The sequence below is a fragment of the Microtus oregoni genome, unplaced genomic scaffold (genome assembly GCF_018167655.1).
Source record: "Microtus oregoni isolate MIOR12 unplaced genomic scaffold, Mior012 000012F_ref0000307, whole genome shotgun sequence".
NCBI lineage: Eukaryota > Metazoa > Chordata > Mammalia > Rodentia > Cricetidae > Microtus > Microtus oregoni.
Genome location: NW_024543071.1, coordinates 20,173,878 through 20,200,311, shown reverse-complemented (window position 1 = coordinate 20,200,311; position 26,434 = coordinate 20,173,878). Strand labels below are relative to the sequence as shown.

Genomic DNA, 26,434 nt, shown 5'->3' with positions numbered 1-26,434 from the left:
CGTGCCTTTTCTCTGATGACTACTGTCCACCAACATACGTACCACCTAAAAATGAGGGGCTCTTTGCGTGGTTTTTAATTAAAGGGTGGAGAAAAACTTTTGTGGCGACAGGTCATCGTGTTCAAAAGCATATTCTATGCGATTGGAAAACACTTAAAAGTTTTCAAGCTGTTTTTAAAGAAAAACCAGTAAGCGCCAAGCAAACCTTAAAAAAAAAAAACTACGGCGCACAGTCGAAGCCAAAGTTCTCAGAGTTTCGCGGTTTTAATATTTTTATATATCCTTCCGCCTAGTGTTTTTGAAGACAGCAATTGCCACGTGCTTCGGACGTATTTTTTGTAAGTTAGGTGCTTATTCACCATGCGAGGCGAGTAAGCTTCTGAAATGGGTTGAAAGAGAGGAGCCATGTATGAAGACTGTACAACTCGTGCGTGACGTAGGGGGCGGATTCTTTTGTCAGGGGCAAGGATTCCACTTTTGAGACTGTTGTGCGTGCGTGGGCCGGAGATTCTTTCGCTGAGAGGACTTCCTAGTTCAGACGACATCTCCCCGCCTTGGGATGAGGTCGCTTGGCGCGTCGTGAGGAGACCATCCCTCAGGGTGGCCTGTGACCCCGCTTTTGAGCTCAGCGTGGGCTCCCCGTGGGCTGCAGCTTCTTCCATCGACCAAGACTTCAAGGGATACCAAGACTTGCACGATCCGAGTGAGTAGTGGGAAGACGGCATTTGCTAAGACGGGGCTGGCTAAACCCTCTGGGTGGAAGCCATTTCCTGTCAGCCAAGGCTTGCCAAGCGCACCCAGCTTCTGGTGGGTACAGAGTGGCCGTCTCCCGCTCTTCCAGGGACAGTTGGCTCCCCGCCGCGGGTGAGCGCAGGGACAGTGGTGAGGGGGGAGCCAGGGAGGCTGCTCATGGCGGGGGCAGCCGTGGACTCCCGCCATGGCCTGCTCTCGTGAGGCTGAGGCGCGGACCCTTCCGGCCGCCGTTCTCTTCCGCTCGCCTCAGGTGCAGCGCGGATCCCTCCGCCGCAGCGTGCGCTGCCGGCAGCGCGGCGCTCGGCTTTCCGGAAATACCCGGATGGACGGGTAATGGCCGCCATCTGGGACTCGCAGGCAATGGGGACCACGACAGGTATTCCCCGTAGTGCGGAGCCGCCAAGACCAGTTAGCATGGCGGGGCGCACAGAAAGACAGCAGGGGGCAAGGGGCGAGTCCGCGGGTTATCAGGGTCCCCCCAAAGGTCTAGGGATCCGCCTCTTGTGATAGGAAGCCCATGTTAAATAGTCCCGTCCATTCAGCGCTTCCGCCCAACTTGCGGCAAAGTTTTTCTAGAGAAGTCAGTGGTTTTTAAGCCAGGGCTCTTGGCAGCGGCTCGAGCCGGCCGCTCTCGTCTCCGCTCGGGCTTGCAGTAAGTTTGTCTGTGGGAGCTCTGCAGGCTCCCCGCCCGGGACCGGGACCGGGACGAGCGCGGCGACGGTGTTCTTCCGCGCGCCCGAGGGGCAGCGGAACTCCGGGGAAAGGGGCGGATCGGGCGCGGGGTTCGGGGGCGACACGGGGCGCTCGGCGCGCGAAGCCATCACTCGTCGGCCTCCGCGGCCGGTGCGGACGGGATGGACAGCCCTCAGCCCGCACCCCTCGAGCTGTAGGTCCGCCGGCCCGCCTCGACGGCATCCCTACTGCGGGCCCAGCCTAGGGCTCTTGGGGGCTGTTCCCTCGCACAGACTCCCCGCTCCCTGGCGCACGCACTCCGCGCCCTCTTCAGAGTTGGGCAAAAAAGTGCTCATCTTGGCAGACTCCCCACCCCCACTCCAACCACACCCAGTGGCAGATGGATGTCTTTGTAGCTGGCTTTTTTTTTTTTTTTTTTTTTTTTTTTTTTTTTTTTTTTACTTGTAGGGTCCATCTTGAATCTCTTCTAACATGGTGTCCTCTTTGTTAAGTCTCTGAGTAGACGGCTTGGGTGATGCCAAGGATACGGGCTGAATGCATATATCGTGATGTGTTTTAACTCTTATCTAGACCAGTGGAACAGATGGAGCTTCGAAGTTTAGAAAACAAAAGTTAAGGGTTAGTTTTATCTTTAGGTTTAAATTTGGGGCATTTAGTGTTTGTGAATTTTTTTTTTTAAGTCTTGAAAATAGAAAAAAAAAGTCACATTTTAATTGATGAGAATGTTGAGCTGCCTGTGATTATCTCAGGGATGCAAAGTGATAACAACTCACATTGTGGTAGGATCGTCATTAATTTGAAAGTCTGTTTTCTAGGCACTCTTGATTAATTCTAATTGAATTGCTCTTTTTCCAGCAGAACGCTCTGATTAGAGTGTGCTCTAGTATATATGGTCAGAGTGGATAGACAACATTTTAAAGGACTCGCTAAAATACCCTAACATTTTTAAAGTTATATCTGCAACTCTGTGCAGATGCGTTTATTATCCTTCAGCAAAGCTGTGTTTTTTTTGAGAAATTCATAAAAGGCAGCTCAATGAACACTTTTGGGGTATTGACATTTTTGTGGGATAGGTAATCACATAGACCTTACTGGGTTTTTGTTTTGTTTTCTTTTGCAAAATGATAATTACCAATTCAAAACATGTGTCTAGTGTTTGAAAGATAAAAGGGCAGCAATTACAGTGCATATCTACTGTGTGAGCTCATAGTATATAAACTTCTAACCCGAGAGTTTTATTGCACACTCTGGTTTCAAAAGATGCTGTATTTTGAAATAGGAATGGGAAATTTTTTAACTGAATACAGTTTGATTTTAAAAAATACTTACAATGCCCCTTTAATGGACTTTCACTGCTACTCTTTGCGTTTGTCTGGGGTTGTTCTCATTGAAGCAGGTGCCCTGGAGAGCACTTAATATGACAGTCTTTCTACTTTCCTATTATTTCTTAAATGCAAGTTTGAATCTTGCATTTCTTGAGGTATTCTATTAAAACATTTTTTGCAATAAGTGGAAGAAAACGATTTTTACAAAGTTTTGGACTCTTGGTTGTTTACTCTCATGTCTGGACTATGAATATTCATACTGGCTCGCATGGTGAACGGTTTTCCATGGGATCTCGGATACCAGCACTGAGCATCCTCAAGATGCTTTTGTAGTGGTCACACAAGTGGTTCAGAATTGGATGCAGTACTGGCTCTGCTTTTGTGATTTGGGTGGGACAAGACCAGCTTTTGTTTTATTGTATTAAGTGATGCTAATGTATTAGGTAGATTTTTATACTTTGAGTTGTGACGTTTGTATTATACAAGTTATGACATGTTATCACTGGGTATCAATGATATGCTTATGCCTTAGTACAAAAGATCTTAAAAACAAACTTATATGCCGAAGTTAAGTATGAAGTGTAATTGACAAAGGACATTTTACAGTCAAAAATTTTAAAATCTTGTTTTTTTTTTTTATTTCCAGATATTATCTCTTTTTAATCACTGTTCCTGATTATGGCATTGTCCAAGCATTAAGTTGTGTGCCTTTGTTCCTGAAAGAAAGGTATGATAAGGATTGGCGTGCTGGAGTAGATAATCTATTAAGTAGTAAGTTCCTATGTTTTAATAGTGGATTAAATAAACTGAGTGGTTACATGTATGTGCATTTTCTAAGTTACCTTAGTATTTTATTTTTGGCCAAAATAGAAGGGACTTCTATAGGTAGAAGTTTTTATTTTAATGCAAGCAAAAAGTAATTTTGGGTTTTATAGTTTATTTAATGTTTTATAATATGTCACGAAATAGGTAGATTAAGGGCTTCTGGATAATGACCAATAAAGGTCAATATGGTAGAAACATGTTTCAAAGCTCTATAAATGGCCAGAGTCTATGCTTTAACTTAGCAAGTGCTACTCAATACACCTAAAGAAAAACAGTAATATATATTTACATATATATAATATATATTAGTTACATATATAACTAATGATATCTACCTTGTTAGAAAAGATACTGGAGGTTGACTAAATAATTATGATGGTTCCCTGGAATAAATATCAGAATATCTTGATGTAGACAAGAATGGCAGAAACTGCCCACAAATTATAAGTAGAGCTATAAAGATGTAGTGGAAAATGCTGTGCTTTTGTACAAAACATGGTTTAATCTGCCCTCAGCCCAGAGATACGTGCCTCTCGTCTGTGTCAGTTAGGGCCTGTGGGTGCCACGATATCTCCACTCTCCTCTCAAATGCACTAATTATATACATAAAATACCCAGGATTGATTATACTATTTTATATTACTTGGTAATCATAATGTTCTTTCATGAACTTTATCAGTAGATTGTGTTCTTTTTAGGGCCTTTTTTTCACAAAGGCATAAATTTTTGTTTATTTAGAAATTAATGTCTGACGGCTATATTGAGTAGAACAAATATAAAAAAGCTGATTTGAGACACCAAGTCATCATTTATGTTCCTTACTTGAGTAACCTCTTTTTATATAATGTGTTTGACGCCTTGCCAGATTTGCATGGTACTTCGTTTGTTAGTAAAATAATGATGAATGTAGAGAATTTTCAAAACTGTGTTAGATATGTATTGTGTAGAAAAAGTGACATCATGAATAGTGAAAGTATTGCATGAAGTGAGGAAGAAATTGCAGCATGATTACATACTAAAATTACTTAGATTATTACATGTTGCAAAATCGATGCTGGGATTGATACTGCTACGTGAGTATCAGAAAAATAGAGTGTATTTAAGTTTGAAAGCTTCATAGGGGTCTTATTTCAAGAAGTAATAATAGATAAAAATAAGTATTAGCTCTGTCGACAATTATTAATGCCATTTTGTTGATGTTAAATATGAAGTATACCTAAATGGTATGAAATTATCCATTGTGGTAAAAGCCTCTTTGTGTGTATCTTGAGAATATAAAGAAAGGGGGGGGGGGTCATTTGGCTAGGGCTATAGCTTTGTAGTAGAGTGTTTGCTTTGGCTCTACATTCAATTTACAGACCCCCAGTAAACAAATGGTCATAATTAACGTGGAATGCTATTCTGTTTCTTAAATTTAACTGATTTTTTTTGAGAGATCCCTTAATAACAGACCAAAACTATACTTCTTTTAAAGATAAAGTCAATGAAAGTGATATGGCAGTAGACAAAACAGTTTGATCAGGATGAATGAAATTTAAATAATATTTGATTATTCATAGAATTCATCTCCTAAAGGGCATGCTGGGACACGCCTATAATCCCAACACTCAGAAGGCAGAGTTTGGAGATTGTGAGTTCTGAGCCAGCCTGGTCTACATAGTGTGTTCCATGTAGCCAGGGCTACACAGTGAGCACCTGTCTCACTCAAAAGTTAATATGTCGCCGGCTGTGGTGGCGCACGCCTTTAATCCCAGCACTCGGGAGGCAGAGACAGGCGGATCTCTGTGAGTTCGAGACACCAGCCTGGTCTATAAGAGCTAGTTCCAGGACAGGCTCCAAAAAAAAAAAAAAAAAAAAAAACCACAGAGAAACCCTGTCTCGAAAAACCAAAAAAAAAAAAATTAATATGTCGCTTGCTTTTTAGATGCTGGTGTTGTCTAGGATCATGTCTTCTTTTCTATAGCCAGATATAGACCTTCAAACCTAAAGATTGTTAATGGCTTAAGTATACCTGCGTTTGCAAACTCTTATAATCAAACAATAAATGTCTGGACTTTGGGGGGCCATATGACTTCTGGTACTACTATCAGCTGTCATTGTAATATGAAGTAGTCATAGGTGACAATTTGTAGCTTATGTTTCAGTGAAGTTTGTGAAACAGGCTGTTGACCCGGTTTGGCCCATAGTTTGTAGGTTGCTAGTTTTGTGAAACAAGATGTCTCAAGGTCTGCTAGATGTGTCCACCTGCTAGTGTCTGTGCCTTCCTTCCAGTTACTAGGGAGGAGTTGTCTTGTTTTCTAAGTATGCTTCCAATTTACTCTAAGCTCCATCCCTTCTGATCTGCTGAGGGCATTGCTGCTACATTTTTCTTCTATCCTCAGCTTAAAAAAGTTCTATCATATCATTTTAATTGATATTCATTCATACTACAGTTTTGTCTATTAAAAAAGCACAAACACACACCAAACACTTGAGTCCTACTACCTGTGTGTCTTTTGTGGTAAACTTCCTGAAAGAGTTGTCTGGAGGGCAGCTTTGTTCCCATTTTTCTCTTAAATCTGTACTGTTCTGCCTTCTCTACTAATTAACTCCTCCAAAACTATACTAATCATTGTTCCTGCTGATCATGACCTTAAAACCAGTGGTAATTTCTGTGTTAGCTTACTTAACGAAATTGATTAATTCCATTTTCTTCACCTTGCTTTTAGACTACCACATTCTCATTTAGCTTTAGTATCAGTGGATGTTCCTTTTCTGCCTCACTTTTCTTCATTTTTTCTTCCTAAATACTGTCATTTATTTATTTTTTTAAAAATATTTTTTATGGTTTATTTAACTTTATGTGCATTGGTGTGAAGGTGTCAGATCCCCTGCAATTGGATCTTCAGACAGTTGTGAGCTGCCATGTGGGTGCTGGGAATTGAACCCGGATCCTCTGGAAGAGCAGTCAATACTCTTAACCACTGAGCCATCTCTTCAGCCCCCTGTCATTTATTTTTTTTCCCTTTCTTTACTTTTTTTTTTTTTTTTTTCTCGAGACAGGGTTTCTCTGTGTAGCCCTGGCTATCCTGGAACCTGCTCTGTAGATGGGGCTGGCCTCAAACTCATAGAAATCTGTCTGCCTCTACTGGCATAAAAGGCATGTGCCACCACTGCTCAGCTATATTGTTATATCTTGAGGCCTTATGCTTTAAACATTTTATTTACTTATGCTTTGATGATTTTAAATTGTGTTTCAAATACATAAATACAAACACAATTATATCATGGTGACAACTGAAATTTTATCTTATAGCTAGAACTCCATATGTTTCATGCAGTACTAATTATATACAATTCCACTTTAATATCAGAGAGATCCTGAATTGTGCATGGGTATAGTTGACCTTTTAAAAATACTTTCCTATTATTTCTACATTTTTTTTAAATCTTAGTAAATATTTGACATACATTTTAATTATATTAGAATACTTAATGGCTTATAGTACAACATAGTTCTTTCAGTTATTGGATTTGGAAATTTTAATTGCTTTTCAAAGATTTCTTTATATCAGAGGTCATAGGTCAATAAATCTTGTAGGTGCTTTCTTCAAAATCAGTTCAGAACTCTACCATTCCTTCTAGATTCATCTCATACAAAGTAATTATAATAACTTTTAAACTGGTCCCCTAATAACTTAATAACTAATAAATTAATAATTCCCAAATCTTCTATTTTTTATATAATAACCCAGATGATCTCTTTTAAAAGTAGTTCAGGGGCTGGGCAATGTAGGTTAGTTGGAATATACTTGACTAGCATGTCCAAGACACTTTCAAGGAAGAAACAAAAATAATTCAGCTCATATCTTATATCTGAAGTAGCTTCTGTCTCATTCAGAATAAAACCAAATTGCTTATACCTTCAGGCCCTATTTCTTTCCCCATGTTATACCTTTGATTTTACATTACGTTGCCTTTCAATCCTTCTGATCCAGTAATACTGATATATCCAGATATATTAGGCATGCTGTACACTTAGGATCTCGGCACGTAATATTCCTTTACTTAGAATGCTAGCTCTCTCAACTTCTCCTTTTTTAGTTTATATTAATTTGTTTACTGTGTGTCACTGGCTGGCCAAAAACTAACCTGGCCTCATATTCACAGAGATCCACCTGTCTCTGCTTCCTAAGTTGGGGGAACTAAAAGCAAGTGCTACGCCTGTGTCCCAGTCCCTCCTTTTAACTTAAGACTCTCTTCTTTCTTTTGGCAGTGCTGAGGATAGAACTCAAAGCTTTGTAGAGAATGCTAGACTAGTAAATATCACTGACCCAGGACCCCATAAGAACTTTTGAAGTGAGATTTTTCTTATAACACTTTGGTTCGTCCTTTCCCCATTGTTTGATCTGTTTTTGCTTCCTTTGAATAGATTAACAGTGTACTTTATTCTCTAAACCGTAGACTATTTTCTCCACAAGGGGAGGGATTTTTTTGTACACCCCCTTTTCCCTATTGTACTTCTGATACTTTGAGCAAAAGAGTGGCACTGATTTGGTGCTAACTACAAGCCCAGGACTATGTTATAGAGCAGCAAAGAACATTATAGATAGAGTCCTTATATAGTTAAAACCCTAGTGTAGATAGTGTAAATTGGAAGATAGGTAAAATGTTGCCAACACATTGTAAAAGTCTAATAAAAGGCATAAAATAGTTTTTATTTCTTACTGAGGAGGGTGATTTATAGGTGCTTTGCTGAATGGGATACATTTGAGCTCAGCCAGAAGATGAGTGGATGTAGCCCTTTGAGACAGAACAGTTCAAGCAAGGAGTAACAAATGGAGAGGCAAAGTTAAGAAAGGAGTATCTGAGGAGTTAGGAGACCGTGGGGGTTGCTAGATTGTATTTGCGGATGGCAAATGAAGTATGAGACGAGAGTAAAGAGAGAAGACAAGGATAAGGTGTTGTTTCATTTTTTAATAATTACAAATCAAGATTTGTTATTTAATACTTTCAAGTTATGTGTAGGTGTGTATGTGTCTGCATGTGAGTATGTACACTTGAGTGCTGGCACCCATTCTGGTGGACTTAAGGTGGTTGTTGGGAACCAAACTCAGGTCCTCTGGAAGAGCAGCAAGTACTCTCAACTACTTAACCATTTTTCAGCCTCAGGTATTAGTTTTTGTCAGGCTCTTGCAAAAAGAATAAAATTTAAGGCTATGGTGCTATAGATTGAATAATCTTAATTATTACTAAGAAACTATCAAGCCATTAGGGATTGATTAGATTATGAAGACAAATTCTTCATGAATGAAATTAATGTCCTTAGTAAAGAGACCCTAGAGAATTCCTTTCTATTTCTCTTCCATCTATGAACTAGGAAGATAACAGTGCCTTGATCCTGGTCTTCCCAGACTCTGGAACTATGAGAAATGATTTCTACTGTTTATGGGCCACTCAGTGTTTAGTATCCCTTTATTTTATTTGTTTGTTTGGAGACAGGGTTTCTCTTTGTAATTCTGGCTGTCCTAGAACTAGCTGTGTAGATCAGGCTGGCCTTGAACTCACAGAGAGAGTAGCCTGCCTTTGCCTCCCAAGTGCTGGGATTAAAGGCATGCACCACCACTGCCTAACTATATAGTATTCTATTAGATCAGCCCAGTGGACTTAAGGTTTAAGTTAGGGAACATTATGAGTTATATTGATATATTATTTGACTCCTGCTTAGAGAATACATTTTATTTTATTGAATTTTTCAATAGTGTATTATTTTATTTGTAAGGTGTTTTGCCTATATGTGTATCTTTGCACCACTTGTGTGCAGTGTCTGTGGTAGACAGAAAAGGATGTCAAATCCCCTGGGGCTAAAATTACAGATCTTTGTGACCTGCTATGTGAGTGCTAAGAATTGAAACCTGGTCCTCTGGAAGAGCAGCTATTGCTCCTATCTGCTGAACCATCCCTCCAGCCCTAAAGAATTGTTTATGTGGTAGGCAGGAGGGAAGCATGGATGCCACTTAGGAAGACTGTTATTTTGCTTCAAGTTAGAGCTGACAGTGACTGGACTAAGGTGATGACATTGACTATCAAGAGAAGGGGAGTGAGGATACAAGATATTTTGAAAATAGTAGATTAAGATTACTTATGGGTTATGTGGTTGTGGTGGTTTGAATAAGAATGGCTCCCAAAGCTCATATATTTGAGTGTTTACTCATCAGACAGTGGCGCTACTTGAGAACAAGTAGAAGGATTAGGAGGTATTCTTGTTGGAGGAGATATATCACTGGATGTGGGCTTTGAAGTTCCAGAAGCCCAGGTGCATCTGCACACTCTCTTTCTCTCTGTCTGCCTGTGGATCAGGATATTGTCAGCTAGGCTCCAGCACCAAGTGTGTCTCCACGCTCCCATTGTGATGATAATGACCTAAATCTCTGAAACTGTAAGCAAGCCCCCAATTACATATGAAATGCTTTCTTTTCTAAGAGTTGCCGTGGTCTTGGTGTCTCTTCACAGCACCAAAACAGTGACTAAGACAATATTTAATAAGAGAAAGGATAATTCCTTGCTTTATGGGTTGAGGAATAGGGTAGATTTTGTTACTGTGTACTGAGATGGAGAAAGAATTTTTGGGAGTTGAAGTTGTAACCATGGAAAAGGTCCTTTGTATATGAAGAAAACAGTTTCTATTATTGGAGGAAGCTGACAGGGATGAATTACATGTTCTTACGTGTTTTCACGTCAAATAGCAATCTGTCTTTGAGTCCTTTCCTTGGCCTCATACATTTCAAAACCTTTTTTTCTCATAGATATTTTTTAAATTTCATTTTACATTCCATTCACAGTTCTCCCCCACCCCACATTTCAAAATCTTAATATCTGCCTATTCTCATCACAGTTGTAATGTCCAGAAGAAAGACAACCAAGATTAGTATTTCTTCATTACATATTGTGAGTTCTAATTTGTTTCATTTTTACACCATTAATTTAATGAGTATTACATTTTAAGATTACATTTCTGATTTTTTAATATTTCAAACTAAACTCAAGATTATTGTAGAGCAAGTTAACATGCTCTCTAAAGTTTCTTATAAAATGATTTCATCTGAAATTCAAGGGAATCAGATACAGGATTGAATTTTGGCATTTCTAGACCTATATTTTATTATGTCTGCTTTATGCATATGAAGATAAATAATTTGTTAGTGCTATATTTTCTGCATTTAAATTGCATATCAGGTCACATTGATTGGAAATGATCATGCTTGAGTTGTTTTTTATATATGTGTGTGTGTGCATATATATGGGTGTCTGTGATATGTGTGTATGTATGTTTGTATTACAAAACCTTCTCTTGCTTTAGTATAATAGTTTGAGTTCCTTAGGTAGACATTTAAAATTTTTTAAATGCCTAATGAGAAAAAAAGAAAAAGAAAAAAAAGCTTCAGATGCTTTTTTCCAAATCATGAAAAGACAGTATTTTGAGGATATTCCTGTAGGATCTGCTTTTAAAGAAATAAAAAAGGTTTTTTGTTGTTTTGCTTTTGTTTTTGTTTTTCTAGATTCTTGGGCAGAATAATCAGTATTTTTTTCTGCCTCATACTGCTTTAATTCCCTCCCCCTCTGATTACTTGTGTTCATATGTCTGTCTGCACTAAGTTATCACTACAGAAAAAGGATTGCGTTATTGCCAAGGAATGCAGTAGTTATAAAGAAAAAGCTCATGACAATTACTAGCTTTCCAATCTGTACTGTGGTGTTACAGAGCTGTAGGCTTAGTCACAAGCACTAAGATTAAAACAATTGGGCTTTTTTTTTGTTGTTGTTGTTATTAACTAGAACCTAGTGAATAAACCACGATTTTTCCTTCTTAGGCTCTGCAGAGTCTCTGTGCTCTGCACGTGAAGCAAGACAAACTCTAGGACTGGACCTTTGTGACTCTGTTGGGATCTCCTCATCATGGGCACTTTGCTGTGAAGTTTCTCAAGTCTTTTACTCACTGTTTGATTTCTAACCTGTGTCAACATTGATTTTTTTTCTGGTTCCTTTTTTAAAAATTATTATTACTTATTTTTTGAGATAGGGTCTTGCTGTGTAATGGCTAGCCATAAAATCTTAATCCTCTTGCCTCTGCCTCCTAAGTGCTGGAATTGCAGGTGTGCACCACTGTAACCCAATCTTATTTTGTCCCTTTGATCTTACGATTTTTTCCCTCTATTTTTACGCCTCTTCAGTTTATCTTGTTTTCTAGTGCTATCTTATTACTATTTTGGAAGTGCTGCTCTTATGTTTTCTCCTTATCGACCACCTTTCATATAAATTCACAGTGTCATCTATAGTTCTTGCTTAGCTTTCTGTAAGGCATTCTCTTTGAGCTAGATCATGCAGCACCTTTGGAGAAAAAAATGCTTCTCATGTTTCTTGTTCTTTGACCTAGATTGCCTGTTCAATCTTTCTTATACATTCACGCCCTATTGTCTTTCAAAGGCTTTCACAAAGCATACTTTTTTTGTGAAACAAGTACAGTTAGCATTGGTTCGCCTACTATGTGTCCCTAAGTATGAACTTTTGGCTACATTTAATGGAAGCAGTATGAGCTATAAAGCAAAAAAAGGGACTTACTTTAAAGAGTGAGGATTTCCAGAATTTAATCAAGGATAGGACTACACACGCAGGTGTCCCTAAAGGCTTCTGGTAGTCACGTTGTTCCTTGTTGCCATCCACATACTTAGGAGGGCTGAAGAATCTGTTGATTGGGTAACATAGTTTGATTGTACAGAACATGCTATCTTTCAATGGTTTGGAGAGTGTTTTTCTATAGATTTATTTGCCTTTTAGGTTCTTTTCCTATCATACAAATGATGACCTTTCCTCCTAACTTGAAAATACATTGGATGCTTTAATGTACATCTTTCTTTTTTAAATTAAAAATGTTATACAAACTGTCTTTCCCAATTCAATCATACATCTTTCTGTATAATGTTTTCTTGTGGATATTTTATAATTTACTTCATATTCTTTTTTTCTTCTTCTTGGTTTTTCAAGACAGGCTTTCTCTGTGTAGCCCTCGCTGTCCTGGAACTCGTTCTTTCGATGAGGTTGGCCTCAAACTCAGAGGTCCACCTGCCTCTGCCTCCCAAGTGCTGAGTTAAAGATGTGTGCCACCACTACCTGGCTATCATAGTCTTATTAACGTATGTTTGGATGATATTGATGCATACTCATTTCATAAGGTATATTCTTTTAAAAATATTTATTTTTATGTGTATGAGTGATTTGCTTGTGTGTGTGTATGTGCACCATATATAGTCAGTGCCCATGGGGCCAGAAGAGGGCACAGAATATATCAGTTTAAGGAAAACATGGTTAGTTAGCTAGTACAGAGACTATAACATGGTAGACATTATAGGTCATTGTTCAAATTCTCTGTAATATCAAAGTCTACACTGTTAAAGATTGCATTAAAAACTCTAAAAACTTTATCAGATCAAATCCAGCACTTTCTTAAAGAATACATTGAGATGTGTTTGTAGCCCACACATACTTAACTAGAGCACTTACCTAGCATGTATAAGTCCCTGGGCTTGAATTACATCATTGCCCTTTCCTTCCTATCCCACTCCTTAAAAAAAACAAAACAGTATTCTGCTGGTTGTGGTGGTGCACACCTGTAATTTCAGAATTGGGGAGGCAGAGGCATGTGGATCTCTATTAATTCGAGGTCAGCCTGGTTTGTGCAGTCGGTTCTAGGACAGTCAGGGTTGTGTAGAGAGACTCTACTTCAAAACAATCAGATAAACAAACAAAAATTAATATTCTATCTAGTACAGGCTTCTTAAGATTTTTCTACTCATAGCCCTTTTGCCCAAAAAAGTTTTATGTAACTGTGGGTAAATAGGCTTAGAAAATCAGTAGACAAATTAAGTATTTACTGATAATGAATCATAATAACTTGTTTTAAAACAATTATCTGGTACACATATAATTTTATAATTAGCAAAGGCTAAAGCAAATTTGCATACTAATACGGTGGATGTGCTTGTTCGTTTTTATATTTTTTTTAAATTGCAGGGGTTTTTTTGTCTCCAAATTTCACTTTATTTTAGCTTTCCTACCTGCTTGGTGCTATAATTCCTAGGTTTTCTGAAAATTCAGAGTGTAAAGTGATCAGTTCTTAGCTTTACCAACTGTTGGCCAGAGATTATAAGTGCTCTTGGTCATTACTGCCTATTTGCTTTCCAGCATCTAACATTTTCTTTCTATAATCTCTGCAGTGGGAAATCACTTAATTTTTCCATAAATACTGCTTATGTATTTGTTGTATATGTTCCTTTTCTCCAATCTTTTCTGTTTCCCTAATTATACTAGTAATGCTGTTTATATTTACTTCTGTGTTGTAGAGTTTATTATATAGTCTTTGGATCTTAGAGACTATATCATTTCTTCTCATTTCTTCTCACTTTAGAGTAAATGTAGAATGAACTCTTGGGTTTCTTCTCCTCTGAAAACTCCATAAATGCCTGCTCCATATCCATATCTCATAGCATTTACAGCCGGCTAACTAGTATTGGTGCTGGGTATAGTACCTAACTAGTTGATGAAGTTAATGAAAACTTTAACTCTATTTAAGGTAACTTTTTACCATATTTGGTTATAAGTTTATTTTGTTTTTTAAACTAAAATCTTTTACTAGATAAGTTGTAGGTGTTGTTTTATATTCTCCTCTTACTAATAATATGCCTAGAATTTGGAGAAACTTTGATTTTAAAAATGCAAATCTTTTTTAAGAAAAATTACTATATTTTTTCATCTCACTTCAAAATTACTTTTTCTCTCTTAAAGAACATTAGCTGTCTTCTTATATATATAATCTCAAATCTCATTGTGATTGCCTACTGTTGCGGGAGGTCCTCCCACTCCTCCAGCCTATCACCGCTGAGGTACCAGCCCATTGGGGCGTGGTTTCTCTCCCTTTAAAAAAGCAGCCACTTCCCTCTCCTCTCTCTCTTCACTTCCTGCTCCGCTGGCGACTAGACTCCTTTCCTGGTTGCGTAGAGGGCTGTTGCCTGGGACAGTGATCTGTAAGTTTTTTCCCCTTTAAATAAATACCACCCTACTAATCATAACCCCGAATTGGTGTGGCATTGTTTGTGACTTACGCCTTCAGCCTACTGTAGAATTTTCCCATTTTTAACCAATAGTGATAGTCTGAAAATGGTGACTAGGTGGTGGTGGCGGCGGCTCAGGCCTTTAATCCCAGCACTCAGGAGGCAGAGGCAGGTGGATCACTGAGTTCAAGGCCAGCCTGGTATACAAAGTGAGTTCCAGGACAACCAGGACTACACAGAGAAATCCTGTCTTAAAATACCAAAAAAAAAAAAAAAAGGAGGAGGAGAGGGGGAGAAGAAAGAAAGAAAGAAAGTCCAGAAGTAATGAGTTCATGGGGGGGGGGGTTGTTGTTGTTGTTGTTGTTTTGGATTTTTCGAGACAGGGTTTCTCTGTAGCTTTTTGGTTCCTGTCCTGGAATTAGCTCTTGTAGACCAGGCTGGCCTCGAATTCACAGAGATCCGCCTGCCTCTGCCTCCCGAGTGCTGGGATTAAAGGCGTGCGCCACCACAGCCAGGCTCTATAAGTTCATGTTTTAATTGCATGCTACTCTGAGAGGTGTGCTGTAGTCTATTTCTGTATATCCTTGTGTGAATTATTTATTTGTCTAGCCTGCCCACGCTGTGTATTGGTACCTGCCTTCTAGTCACTTGGGAGGTATCTTAGTTGTCAACTTGATGTTCATGACATCATATTTTCCAGTGTAGTAGCTCAATGCTATTCTACAATATCTCTATTATTTACCTTGCTTTGAGAACATTGTATCATCAGACTTCATACCAGAAAATGGTGAATATAGTACAGTTACATTCTTTTTTATTATACATATTATTCTATTTTATTATTCATCTTTTATTGTGTCTGTATTATAGGTTAAATTTATCATAGATATATGTAAGAAGATAAGTGTATATACAGTATTTAGGTACTTCTGGTTTTAGGCATCTCCCTGCCCCTGAGTGAGGTCAGGGGATATGGAGGAGCTGTGTATTACTTGATTTTTAAAAGAAATTTTCTTTGTCTCTCTCTTTTTTTTTTAATCAATGGCAATAACTCATTAGTCACTCTGAATAAGACAAAGAGAAAAAGAAGTTTTTCTGAATACTTAAATTGTTCCCTCCCTCCTTCCCACCCATCACTTTATCCAGTTATTTGTGCTTATCCTTTTACTTGGTTGTTTTTCTTTTTTTCTTTGCTCCTACTGTGTGTCTCTGACCAGCTGGAACTCACTATATGCCCAGACTGGCCTCAAATTCACAGAGATCCTTCTGCCTCCCAGTGCTGGGATTAAAGGCATGCACCACAATGTCAAGCTCCTGCTTAATTTTTCTAGTGATATCAACAATTGAGATGCGGTAAAACAAGATTTTCTCAGTTTTTTAATTGGAAGGTGACCTAAGCATATCTTAAGAAAAGACAGTACTAGGCAGAGGGAGATATCTGTTAGTATAGGAAGGTTCATTTGCCTTTAGTAATAATTTTCCTTTTATATCTCTCTTTAACAGTTGATAATAGCAATTCCCTATTTCTAGCTTCTGAACTCAGCTGGAAACTCTGGATTCCTCTCTTTCCTGAGCCTTCTGTCACCCAGAGAGCTCCAATTTGATCTTCCATTCAAGTCTCCATCTCTCCCAAGGTATGTTTAGTGGATAAAGGAGGCAAAATTTTGTCACTTTCTTACTTACTGATATTTATTAAATATTGATTGAATGAGTGTCTCCTAATGGGCTTCTTCCTCTTTGAAATGGTGGCTCGTGTTTGAATATGATGCATGTCCTGGTAGTTCCACTGCTCACTAGCAGAGGTGCGAAAGTGGCTTGAGCCCCAGAATTTGAGTCCAGTTTGGACAAAAAAACTTTTTCTCCACTAAGTCTTTTTGTTATTTCAATGGTCAAAGCCTATAGTTTTTGTTGGTCATCATGGTGTAAGAAATTGCAGATTATTTTAATACTTTTACAAAAGTGTCTAATTTCAGTGATTTAGGATGTTGGTAAACTTATAAGTTAATAAAAACCACAGTTTAAATAACCAGCAATCTTTGTTGGTGGAGATGAAAATTGGACTGTAATTAAAAACTAGCTTAATAGGTAGGAGTGAAAATTATGATAAAATTCCTGTCTTGTATTACCTGAGGTATTTATAACATAGTTTGTTTCCTTCCTTCCTTCCTTCCTTCCTTCCTTCCTTCCTTCCTTCCTTCCTATTCATCTGTCTTTCAGCCAAAGGGGGCAACTCTAGAATAAGTTGTTCTTTAGTGACTTTACTTACACACTTACAGGGTAAACATGCTTCAAGATCAGATAGATTCTCCAGGTAAAGTTGAAATTTGAGATACAAGCCCTCAACTACCTGAAATATTTGAGCTCTTCCAAGAGTGTATTGACATTCTGCATTAATTGAAAGTTATCAAATTTAAGTAAAAGCTAAGGGTATTTATTTGTAAATTAAGCATTTCTCTAGCTAGTCATTACTGAATCAACTTTAAGTTCCATCTGGATGAAGGAACATTCATTTAGACATCCTTATATACTGACTTTCTAACAGTTCTAGTTACTTTCAGTAGTTTTCTTCTTTTAGGTCCCCCATGCCCTTCATATGACCTTTACTGTTAAATACCCCACCACCACCATTAGTAGTAGTAGTTATAATAGTAGTAGTAGTAATACTAAAGTTTTAAAGATACCATTCTAGGTTTCAAATATTTTAGAGTCAGTAACTTAGTTTACTCTCTTTTTTTTTTAATATTTATTTATTTATTTATTTATTTATTTATTTATTTATTATGTATACAATATTCTGTCTGTATGTCTGAAGGCCAGAAGAGGGCGCCAGACCTCTTTACAGATGGTTGTGAGCCACCATGTGGTTGCTGGGAATTGAACTCAGAACCTTTGGAAGAGCAGGCAATGCTCTTAACCACTGAGCCATCTCTCCAGCCCCCTTAGTTTACTCTCTTAATGGGCTTATCAGATCAAATAGTTACTTTGATGACAATTATCCTTGTTGATAACCATCGTTGAAAATTTTGCTTTGAAATTTGTTAATATAATAAAATAGTTGATTGAAAGTTTGCATCTATAGTTTTTACTTCTTTATGTTTTTTAGTATATTGCAGTTTTCAACCAATAGCCATTTCAATTTAAATCCCTTTTAATACATGAGGAAACGATAAATACACATTTACCTCTTATGTTACTCATGAACACTTTGTCTTTCTGATCAGAGAGGAGCACAAAAATAAATACAAGTTATATATTAGAAAAATTAAGTATAATTCTTTTATAATATGTCTTCTGTCGGTTTTTAACTTTGTTGGATATAAGAAATTTTTAGAACTGCAGAATTGCACATTGGGTGGAAGGAAATGTAAATCTAGATATCTTTCAGAAATATTATATGTATAAATGTGACATGGAATGATAGTTTCTATAGCTGTCTTTGTTTTTTGTTTGTTTTTAGCTTTAAAAAAATTTTTTAATATGTACATTACAAGAAAGAAAATACAAGAACAAAGTCATCCAGTCATGAGCAGCTCAGCTTAATGTGTCCTTCTAGATCTTGTTCTCTGGTCAGAGCCTGTAGCAGCCTTTGGGATAGCAAAAGAGTAGGAATTAAGTTCCACCAGCAGTAAGAAGTAGTCCATAGCATATCTACTCTGAGATATTCTGAAGTCATTGGAAGGGGAAACTAGATCTGTTTGCATTGGTGTTCTTTGAAAGAAGTATATACAAAAGTAAAGAAGGTTAAGATGTTAAAGTCTTTTAAGTAATATTCTAATTATGCAAGACAAACAGCAAACTTCATATGTGTATGTTCCTTTTTTGCATTTATCTTGTCTGTTCATATCATCTGGTAATAATGCTGATTTTCTTCTAGGGAAGCATCCTGTAGTCCCTAATGTCAGTTCATGCTTGATGGTGTTTTATGCCTCTGACTCCCATGAGTGGCCTGTAAATCAGGTATGGTCATTCATAGAAATTTGCCTTATTGTAGGGAATAACAGTTAAGAAAACTTGGGCCAAGACTGTGTCGTGCTTTTGGAGGAGTGATAGGTTTTTTAATGAAGTTTGTACCTTGAAGGCTGCTAACTGAACTTGAACAGTCATCTTGGCATCACCTAGTGCCTAACCATGAAGCTAAGGGAAGGAGAAACAGTAGAAGCTAATAATATTGTTTCTATTGCTAGATGACGCTTCCTCTAAACCTGGGTGTTCTTAACAGATCAGGTCTTTGTGTCTTTAGTATGTGTGTTTGATTAGCATTTTTGCTTTGTTGAGTCAGAATGAACTTAGAAATAAGAAATTTACTTTGAATTTTGTGATGAAAATTTCAATTCTTTGTTTAATTTTAGGTGAATTGATTCCTCGTAATTTTGAAGATGTTGCAGCTCAGTATTGTTTTGTGTTTAAGTCACAAATAACTTCATAAATTTTCAGAACAAAAGAAACTGAATTTATTTAAAAATTAAATCATGCCATTTGAACAGACACAGCTGTTTTGTGATGAAAAACAAACTACTTCGAGAAAATGTGATGCAGGAAATAAGACAGCAGGCACTATTGGATCAATACCTACACCAAAACTTCCAGAAACTAGTTTTCATTACGAGCTAAAAAATGTGAACATCAGTTTGCCCAAGATAAATATTCCAAATGAAGTGTTAATGAAACATGAAGTTGAAAAATACAGACTATTATTTCAGAGTAAACCACAGACTGCAAGGAAATCTTTCAGTGTAAAGACTGTAAGCTGTGCTGAGGAGTGTGTACTGCCTTGTAAATCTGAGCGAACTGAAGAAGAGAGTGTAAACATGTCTGCAAAAATACTCAACTTCAGTTGTTTAAAATGCCAAGACAGTACTCAGTATAGTCCAAACGATTTGCAGAAACACTTTGAAATGTGGCATCATGGTGAGTTGCCTTCGTTTCCTTGTGAAATGTGTAGTTTTTCAGCAAATGACTTCCAGATATTTAAACAACACCGAAAAACCCATAGGAGCACTTTTGTAAAATGTGACATTTGTAACAGTGAGCGTTCATATACCTTATTGGAGTTGACAAAACACTTCACGTCTAAACATTGTGTTAATGGTAATTTTCAGTGTGAAGAGTGTAGATTCTTTACCCAGGATGTTGGCACATTTGTTCAGCACATTCACAGACATAAAGAAATGCATTATAAATGTGGAAAATGCCGTCACCTCTGTGTTACCAAGGGAGAGCTTCAGAAGCACCTTTGTGTCCACTCTGGTACTCTTCCCTTCACTTGTCACTACTGTAGCTACGGTGCCATTCATAAAGACCAACTTGTCAGACATGTTATAACTTTGCATAAAGAACACTTATATGCTAAAGAAAAACTGGAAAAAGACCAATATGATACAAGAGTGGCAACAACTACGACAGGACTTAAACTAATACTTAAGAGATACAAAATAGGTCCAACAAAGACGTTTTGGAAACGTAAGACAGTTACCAATGGGAATGATGAAAGTATTGGAAAAACTGCTCACACGTTTAATATAGTGAACAAAACACACACTAAATCTGAAGACCAGAGTCAAGAGCAATTAAATGAAGAAAAGGGTGAAAGACTGCACTGTGAGAATGATGATAAGCCCACAGAATCAGAAAAGTCAACTTTGCTGTCCCCTGGGCAATATAATAAAGCTGACGAGGGAGCAAATGCTACTTCAAGTTCCTTGAAGAGTAGTGTACAAGGGCCTACAGTGTTACTGGTGAGAAATAATAAGATAACAATTCCTGCTAACTACAGTGCTAAGTTTATGGGCTTCAAGGTGGTTGATGGGAGACAGCATATTGTAATAAAATTGTTGCCTATCAGTAAACCGAATTTACCTGCACCAGCCTTACAACCAGACACAGAAAAGGATAGTACAGCTAATTTGCCACCCCTAGCTTTGGACAGCGCTGGATTTGCAACTGGAGTAACAACTGAGGTGAATGACACAGATTTTGTCAAAGCAGCTCCACTTTCATCTTCGTCTCCTGTGCTTTCCAGGAAAGAAATTTCTGAAAAAGAAATGGCTTTCTCATCTGAAAAGACTAATATGCTTCAGACGGTAGATAACAGTAAAAGTTTATCTTTGCCAACAACATCAGAATCAGTTGGTGCATCAGTGAGTTTGACTACAAAAGTTGAAGCAAGAGATAATGTTGACTCGTGGGAAAATCATACCACTCAGAGTCATCTAGATGCATTAGGTACCACCACCATTGAAAGTCCAGATAAAATCAACCTTACCACTAAGCCAAATGCATACAGTTGTGGAGATATGCATAACTATTGCATCAATTATGTTAGCTCTGAGTTACCTGACGAATCCTCCAGCTCTTTTGAGTCCTCCAACCAAGGATCATTACCTTTTCATAATTACTCAAAGGTGAATTACAAGCATCGTAGGTTTTCAAGAACAGGAGGGTTTGAAAACCTTCCGAGGGACTCTTCCAGTGAAACAACTGAGGACTCAGCTAGTGATAGTGATTCACCTTCACCACTAATAAAAAAGGAGAGCTCCAACTCAGGTAGCCCATTAACATCTGTCAGCCCGTTAAATGATAAAGACGGAACTTTCAAAACAAAAGCTGAAATTGAAGAACCATGTAATTTAGAAGAAAGACAAAACTTTGATAAGCAAAGCCTCTTCACTGATGAAAACCAAAATTTATTGAGTGTTACTGAAGAAACTAAATGGAATGACATTCCCAGTCCTGGCTCCCCTATGATGCCTAGAATCACATCTGTTTTCTCTCTCCAAAGCCAGCAGGCTTCAGAATTTTTACCACCAGAAGTAAACCAGTTACTTCAAGATATATTAAAACCAAAGTCTGATACAAAGGAAAATTCTGATAACATTCCCAGTAAAAACCTTCCACTCAATTGTGACCAAACATTTAAAAAGGTTGAGGAAGAAGAAATGGTAGTAGAATCTTCTAAAGACTTCCAGGCACAAGACATCTTCCCAGTTCCATCTCCCAGAGTAGGTGTTAGTGTGCCTACAAATGATTTGAATTTAAAATGTAATGGACAAGAAAAACAAGCGGTGACAGTATTAAAAGAAGTGAGAAATTCAGAGGTGGCCGCTAAAATTCCAAGTATTGTCACACTACTTAAGACTCAGTCAGATGCAATAATAACACAACAACTTGTAAAAGACAAACTCCGAACCACAACACAAAATTCAGGTCCTGTATATATTCAGAATCCATTTCTAACCTCAGAACAGAGAAATCCTGTATTTGTTCAAACTCCAAAAGGTTTTCTTATACCACTGCATGTTGCTAACAAACCTGGATTCCACGTTTTCTCTGGAAGACCACTCCCTTTGGTTAATAAGCAGAGTGCACCTGCTTCTCTCCTTGTGAACAAGAAACCTGGAGTGCTTTTGACACTTAATAAAGGGAAACCTGAAGGTGTTCACACTGTCAAAACTGAGAATGTTCCCAGCTATGGAACTGTAACTACAGAACTTTGCAAAACACCTTTTCTTAAGGTAGAAGCAAACAATAACTTTCTTACCCCTACACTTGGCTCCGGTGGTGGCAGTTGTGTCAGCATGAAAAGTTGCTCAGCAAATGTGTCACCATTGAAGGGTCCTTACATTATTAAAACATCAGTGGCTTCTTCAGTGCGAGCTGTTCATTTTCCTAACATTCTACCTGAGCAGCAGGGCCCTAAGATGAATATCTTGGATACAGGAAAGCTACAGAGTGAAACCTTGCCCAAAGCATCTCTGTACACCCTCATGCCTGATGGGAAACAAGCTGTGTTTTTAAAGTGTATGATGCCAAATAACATTGAACCGCTTAAGCCTAAGTTAGTCAGAAATGGTCCTTACCAACATATTCAGCCAAAGAGACCTGAAGGAGCGCCACAGAAAATATTGGTAAAAATTTTTAATCCTGTTTTAAATGTCAGTGCTGCTAATAATCTTTCAGTTAGTAACTCTGAACCCTCATTCCAGAAAGAGAATGTACCATCTAAACTACCAGGACTTGGAGAACAGAAAGAGCCAGAGTCTTCTAGAGATGCCTTACCAGTCTTAGTAAATGATTTGATGCCAGCAAATGAAGTTGTTCATGCTTCTACTGCAGCATGCGCAGAATCTTCTGAGGAACCAGCATGTATCAGTGAGCATTCAGAGACTAGAGCATTAAGGTATAAAGCCAATTGTATAAATGAGAGAAATTTCAATAAAAGGAAGACTTGTAAAAATAAATTTGCAAAAATTAAGACTCGTATAAGTCAAGATTCTGAAAGCACCATTGTATCTAGAAACAGAAGCTGTAAACGAAAGTATATTGATAATTACCAAGAACCTCCAAGAAAAAAGTCCACATTACATAGAAAGTGTAGAGAAAAGGCTAATTCTGACGATGTCCAGGAAACATTGGCATTTAGCAGACCGAGGCTTTCAAAGGATTCAGGTAGAACTTTGAGACTTTTTCCTTTTAATTCCAAACAACTGGTGAAATGTCCTAGGAGAAACCAACCAGTTGTGGTTTTGAACCATCCTGATGCAGATGCCCCAGAAGTAGAACGTGTGATGAAAACTATTGCGAAGTTTAATGGACGTGTACTGAAGGTTTCATTGTCACAAACAACTATTAATGCTTTACTGAAGCCAGTTTATTATAACACTTCAGAAACAACTTACAATGACTTTTCCAAGAGACACAAAATGCTTAAACCTGCTAATTCTGTGAAAGAAAGATTTGTGCTAAAACTAACACTCAAAAAGACAAGCAAAAATAATTACCAGATTGTAAAATCTACCTCTGAAAATGTCTTGAAAACTAAGTTTAACTGCTGGTTCTGTGGTCGAGTTTTTGACAATCAGGATATGTGGGCTGGCCATGGGCAGAGACATTTAGTGGAAGCTACTCGGGATTGGAATGTGTTAGAATAACTTACTGTGATTACAAAGGAAAGAGACTTTAGAAGGAAAGTATGGGCTAAGTTACCATAATTCAGGCATTTTTCTACATCAATATAGTTTTTGAACATTTTAAGAGTTGGTTATATTTCTGTGGAAGAAGAAAAGCTTTATGTGTGGTACTTGAAAATGCCACAGTTCACATGTTTTGAAAGAAAGTAATTAGCACAGATGAGCCTTGTTTTAGTTGTTTAAAGATGCATCTGTGGGAAGGTAGGGCTAAGGAAATTTTTGATAAGAGTTTTTCCAGTTGAGGTTAGAGACTTGAGCAGAGGGTAATGGTGGACAGCCCCATTCGCTTTCTTCTCCAACCAGCCTTATAGATTGACAAACGAGTTTTCTCTGGAGATGAAGAACCGTCTCACACATGAGTTTCTTACCACTTGTGAAGATGGCCTAAGCTTGATAAGGTTACTTTCTGTCTGTTACAGTTCATTTGAAAGGTATTATGTTCCTTCGAAGCTACATCTTACTGGACTATAGTTAAAATAATGCTTGAAGTGTTTTGGGCAAGTAAGTCCTGTTGCCGTTACTCTGCCCTGTGTCAGATTGGAATACTCTCAAGATGATTCTCTTACTCTGTGACTGTCTGAATCACTTCAGTAAATGAGGCAGTCTCCAGAGGAGAAAGAAATTTTCTCTAAAATCCACTTGAAAATCAACGTTTTCCTGAATTTGGTTCTGTTCTCCAGTGGTTCCCTTGCACAGAATTGTGTTTATCTGATTAGAAGTGACCATAGCCAAATAGTTTTTTTTCCTCCATTGGTTGGCATCCTTTCACAATGAACAGAAAACATAGAAACACCTCAAAGGGAATGGCTTTTCTTGAAAATTCAAACAACTTATTTTTACAGATACAATATTTTAAAGCAAGGTTAGCAAAGCAGATCATATTTTTGCTTGTGTTTAATTACTATTTTTACCAAAACATGTCCACATTAGGACATATCATTTTCATTAGTAATATTTCAGGATGACCAACAACCCAAAATAGTATTAATAGTTGGCATTTGAAAATAGAGAAACAAGCATTAATGACGGACTCTGTAGCAATTCATAAATCTTTAAGAACAATTCGTAAGAGACATGCCCAACAATGGATATTTTATAACAACCCATTGATTTAACTTTACCATAAACATTTGTATCAATTTTTTGCCTCATTGAAAAATGAAGTTCTATTAAAAAATGATGTACAGCATCATTTTTTGCTTTGTTGTTACTATACATATTAATGACATTTTCATTGATTGGATCAAAACTTCAGGGCTTCTTTTTTGTATATAACAAAATGTACATATTTTTGTACTTGATTATGTAAATTTGCACAGAAGGTTTATGACACAAAAAATTATTTTCTTTCATTTCTGTGCATGCATTAATAAAAGTGGGTGATTTAAAAAGAAGATTGTACCCATGTTATTTTCTTGTTTTTTATTTCTTTTTTTTTTATTTGGTTGGGGGCATATGTTTTATTTTTTTCAGGGATTAAACACTATTGTTAGCAAGTGCCTAAAAATGATGTGAACAGTTTACATATGTCAACTGTAACAGTAGGTCCTAAGTGGGCCCATTCCCCTTATAGTTTTGATTTAAAACAAAGCCATAAATAGATGCTTCAAGCTATATTGCTATGCACATTATACTTGTACTGTTTTTGTGCAGTTTACCTACTTTCTTAGTGAAGTATTTTTTGTATAAAACCTGTTATAATTGTGTTTCTTGAATTGAGCCTGAGTGGAATTGATTGGAAATACACAGTATATATTAATAATGTACATGATGTTTAAAGAATGGTAAGCATTATTAAAATTTCCTTATTTGTTGTTAATGAAGGTTTTGAAGGTTTTCTTCAATTAAACTTAAGCTTGTGTTTACATGAGAGTTCTTTGTTTTTAACTGAGCTAAAAACCTAATAGAAATTCTAATAGGAAATGCCTCCCCTTCTTTCTGTCTGTGAAGACTACAGAATAAGTATGGGACTTTCCTTTTTTCTTCCAAAATTATAGATGAACTTTGAGAAAGGTCACATTTATGGCAATTTGTCCTTGGCTCTGTTGGGAAACACTTTTAGCTGAACTTCGCTCTTATGGATAGGCCCATACATAACATGTATTACTTCCTGGGAATAGGAGAGAAGAGGCTACCCTGACAGTCTGTAACACTCAAAATACATTTCAGGGGCTTGAGAGGCTCAGTGGTTAAGAGAAGAACACTTGTTGCTCTCATAGAGGGCCCAGCTTCAGGGCCTAGCACCCACGTGTTGGCCCACAAATCCATTGTAACCCCAGTTTCATGAATTCTAACTGCCTCTTCTAGCCTTCAAGGACACTGCATGCATGTGAATAGACGTTCATGCAGGCACAATGTCCATACATGTGAGATGTTTTCTTATTAAGAAATAGAACAAATAATGAAAATATTAAAAGAAGAGCAAAATATTAATGACATGATTGGCTTTCATATCTTGAAAATGTTAAGATGTACACTGAGAACTGGATTTCTAAACAAAATAATAGTAAGGAAACTGATTTATAGAAAAGGGCACAAGGTAATCTGCATGACTCATCTAAAGAAAAACCTCGTCTATGGAATACAGTATTTCTCAGTGGCCTAAACTTCTCTGTACTAAACTTTGCTGACTGCATTTTTCTCAGCATTGCTCTGCCAATAACTCCTTCCCCAATCTCTAGCTCCATAAGCAAAAATTCTGTTCAGAAAAGAGCTAGAGTGAGCTTCAAAGTCTAGCATATTGCCTATTTCAGGGAGTCTCTATTAGGTTCCTTAGAGGTAGAACTAA

General features: G+C 37.5%; 1 protein-coding gene across 4 annotated transcripts; it reads left to right on the top strand.

Annotated features, from left to right (window-relative positions):
* The first annotated feature begins 1,026 nt into the window (after window positions 1-1,026).
* Znf518a (zinc finger protein 518A) lies at window positions 1,027-25,621 on the top strand. 4 transcript variants are annotated; one of them, XM_041661939.1, is made up of 6 exons: window positions 1,082-1,129; window positions 1,938-2,064; window positions 3,418-3,498; window positions 16,184-16,314; window positions 18,555-18,637; window positions 19,030-25,621. In XM_041661939.1, the coding sequence occupies exon 6, from the start codon at window positions 19,150-19,152 to the stop codon at window positions 23,605-23,607; it is 4,458 nt and encodes a 1,485-aa protein (XP_041517873.1). In that variant the 5' UTR covers window positions 1,082-1,129; window positions 1,938-2,064; window positions 3,418-3,498; window positions 16,184-16,314; window positions 18,555-18,637; window positions 19,030-19,149; the 3' UTR covers window positions 23,608-25,621. The 4 variants fall into 4 exon arrangements, with proteins under 4 accessions (XP_041517874.1, XP_041517871.1, XP_041517873.1 ...); XM_041661940.1 differs by lacking the exon at window positions 1,938-2,064 and having other exon boundaries at window positions 1,027-1,129; window positions 16,211-16,314; XM_041661937.1 differs by lacking the exon at window positions 1,938-2,064 and having other exon boundaries at window positions 1,027-1,129.
* Window positions 25,622-26,434: the final 813 nt, after the last annotated feature.

Excerpts from the sequence above, each read along its gene's own strand:
- Znf518a (XM_041661940.1), top strand. The coding sequence starts at position 19,150 with ATGCCATTTGAACAGACACAGCTGTTTTGTGATGAAAAACAAACTACT.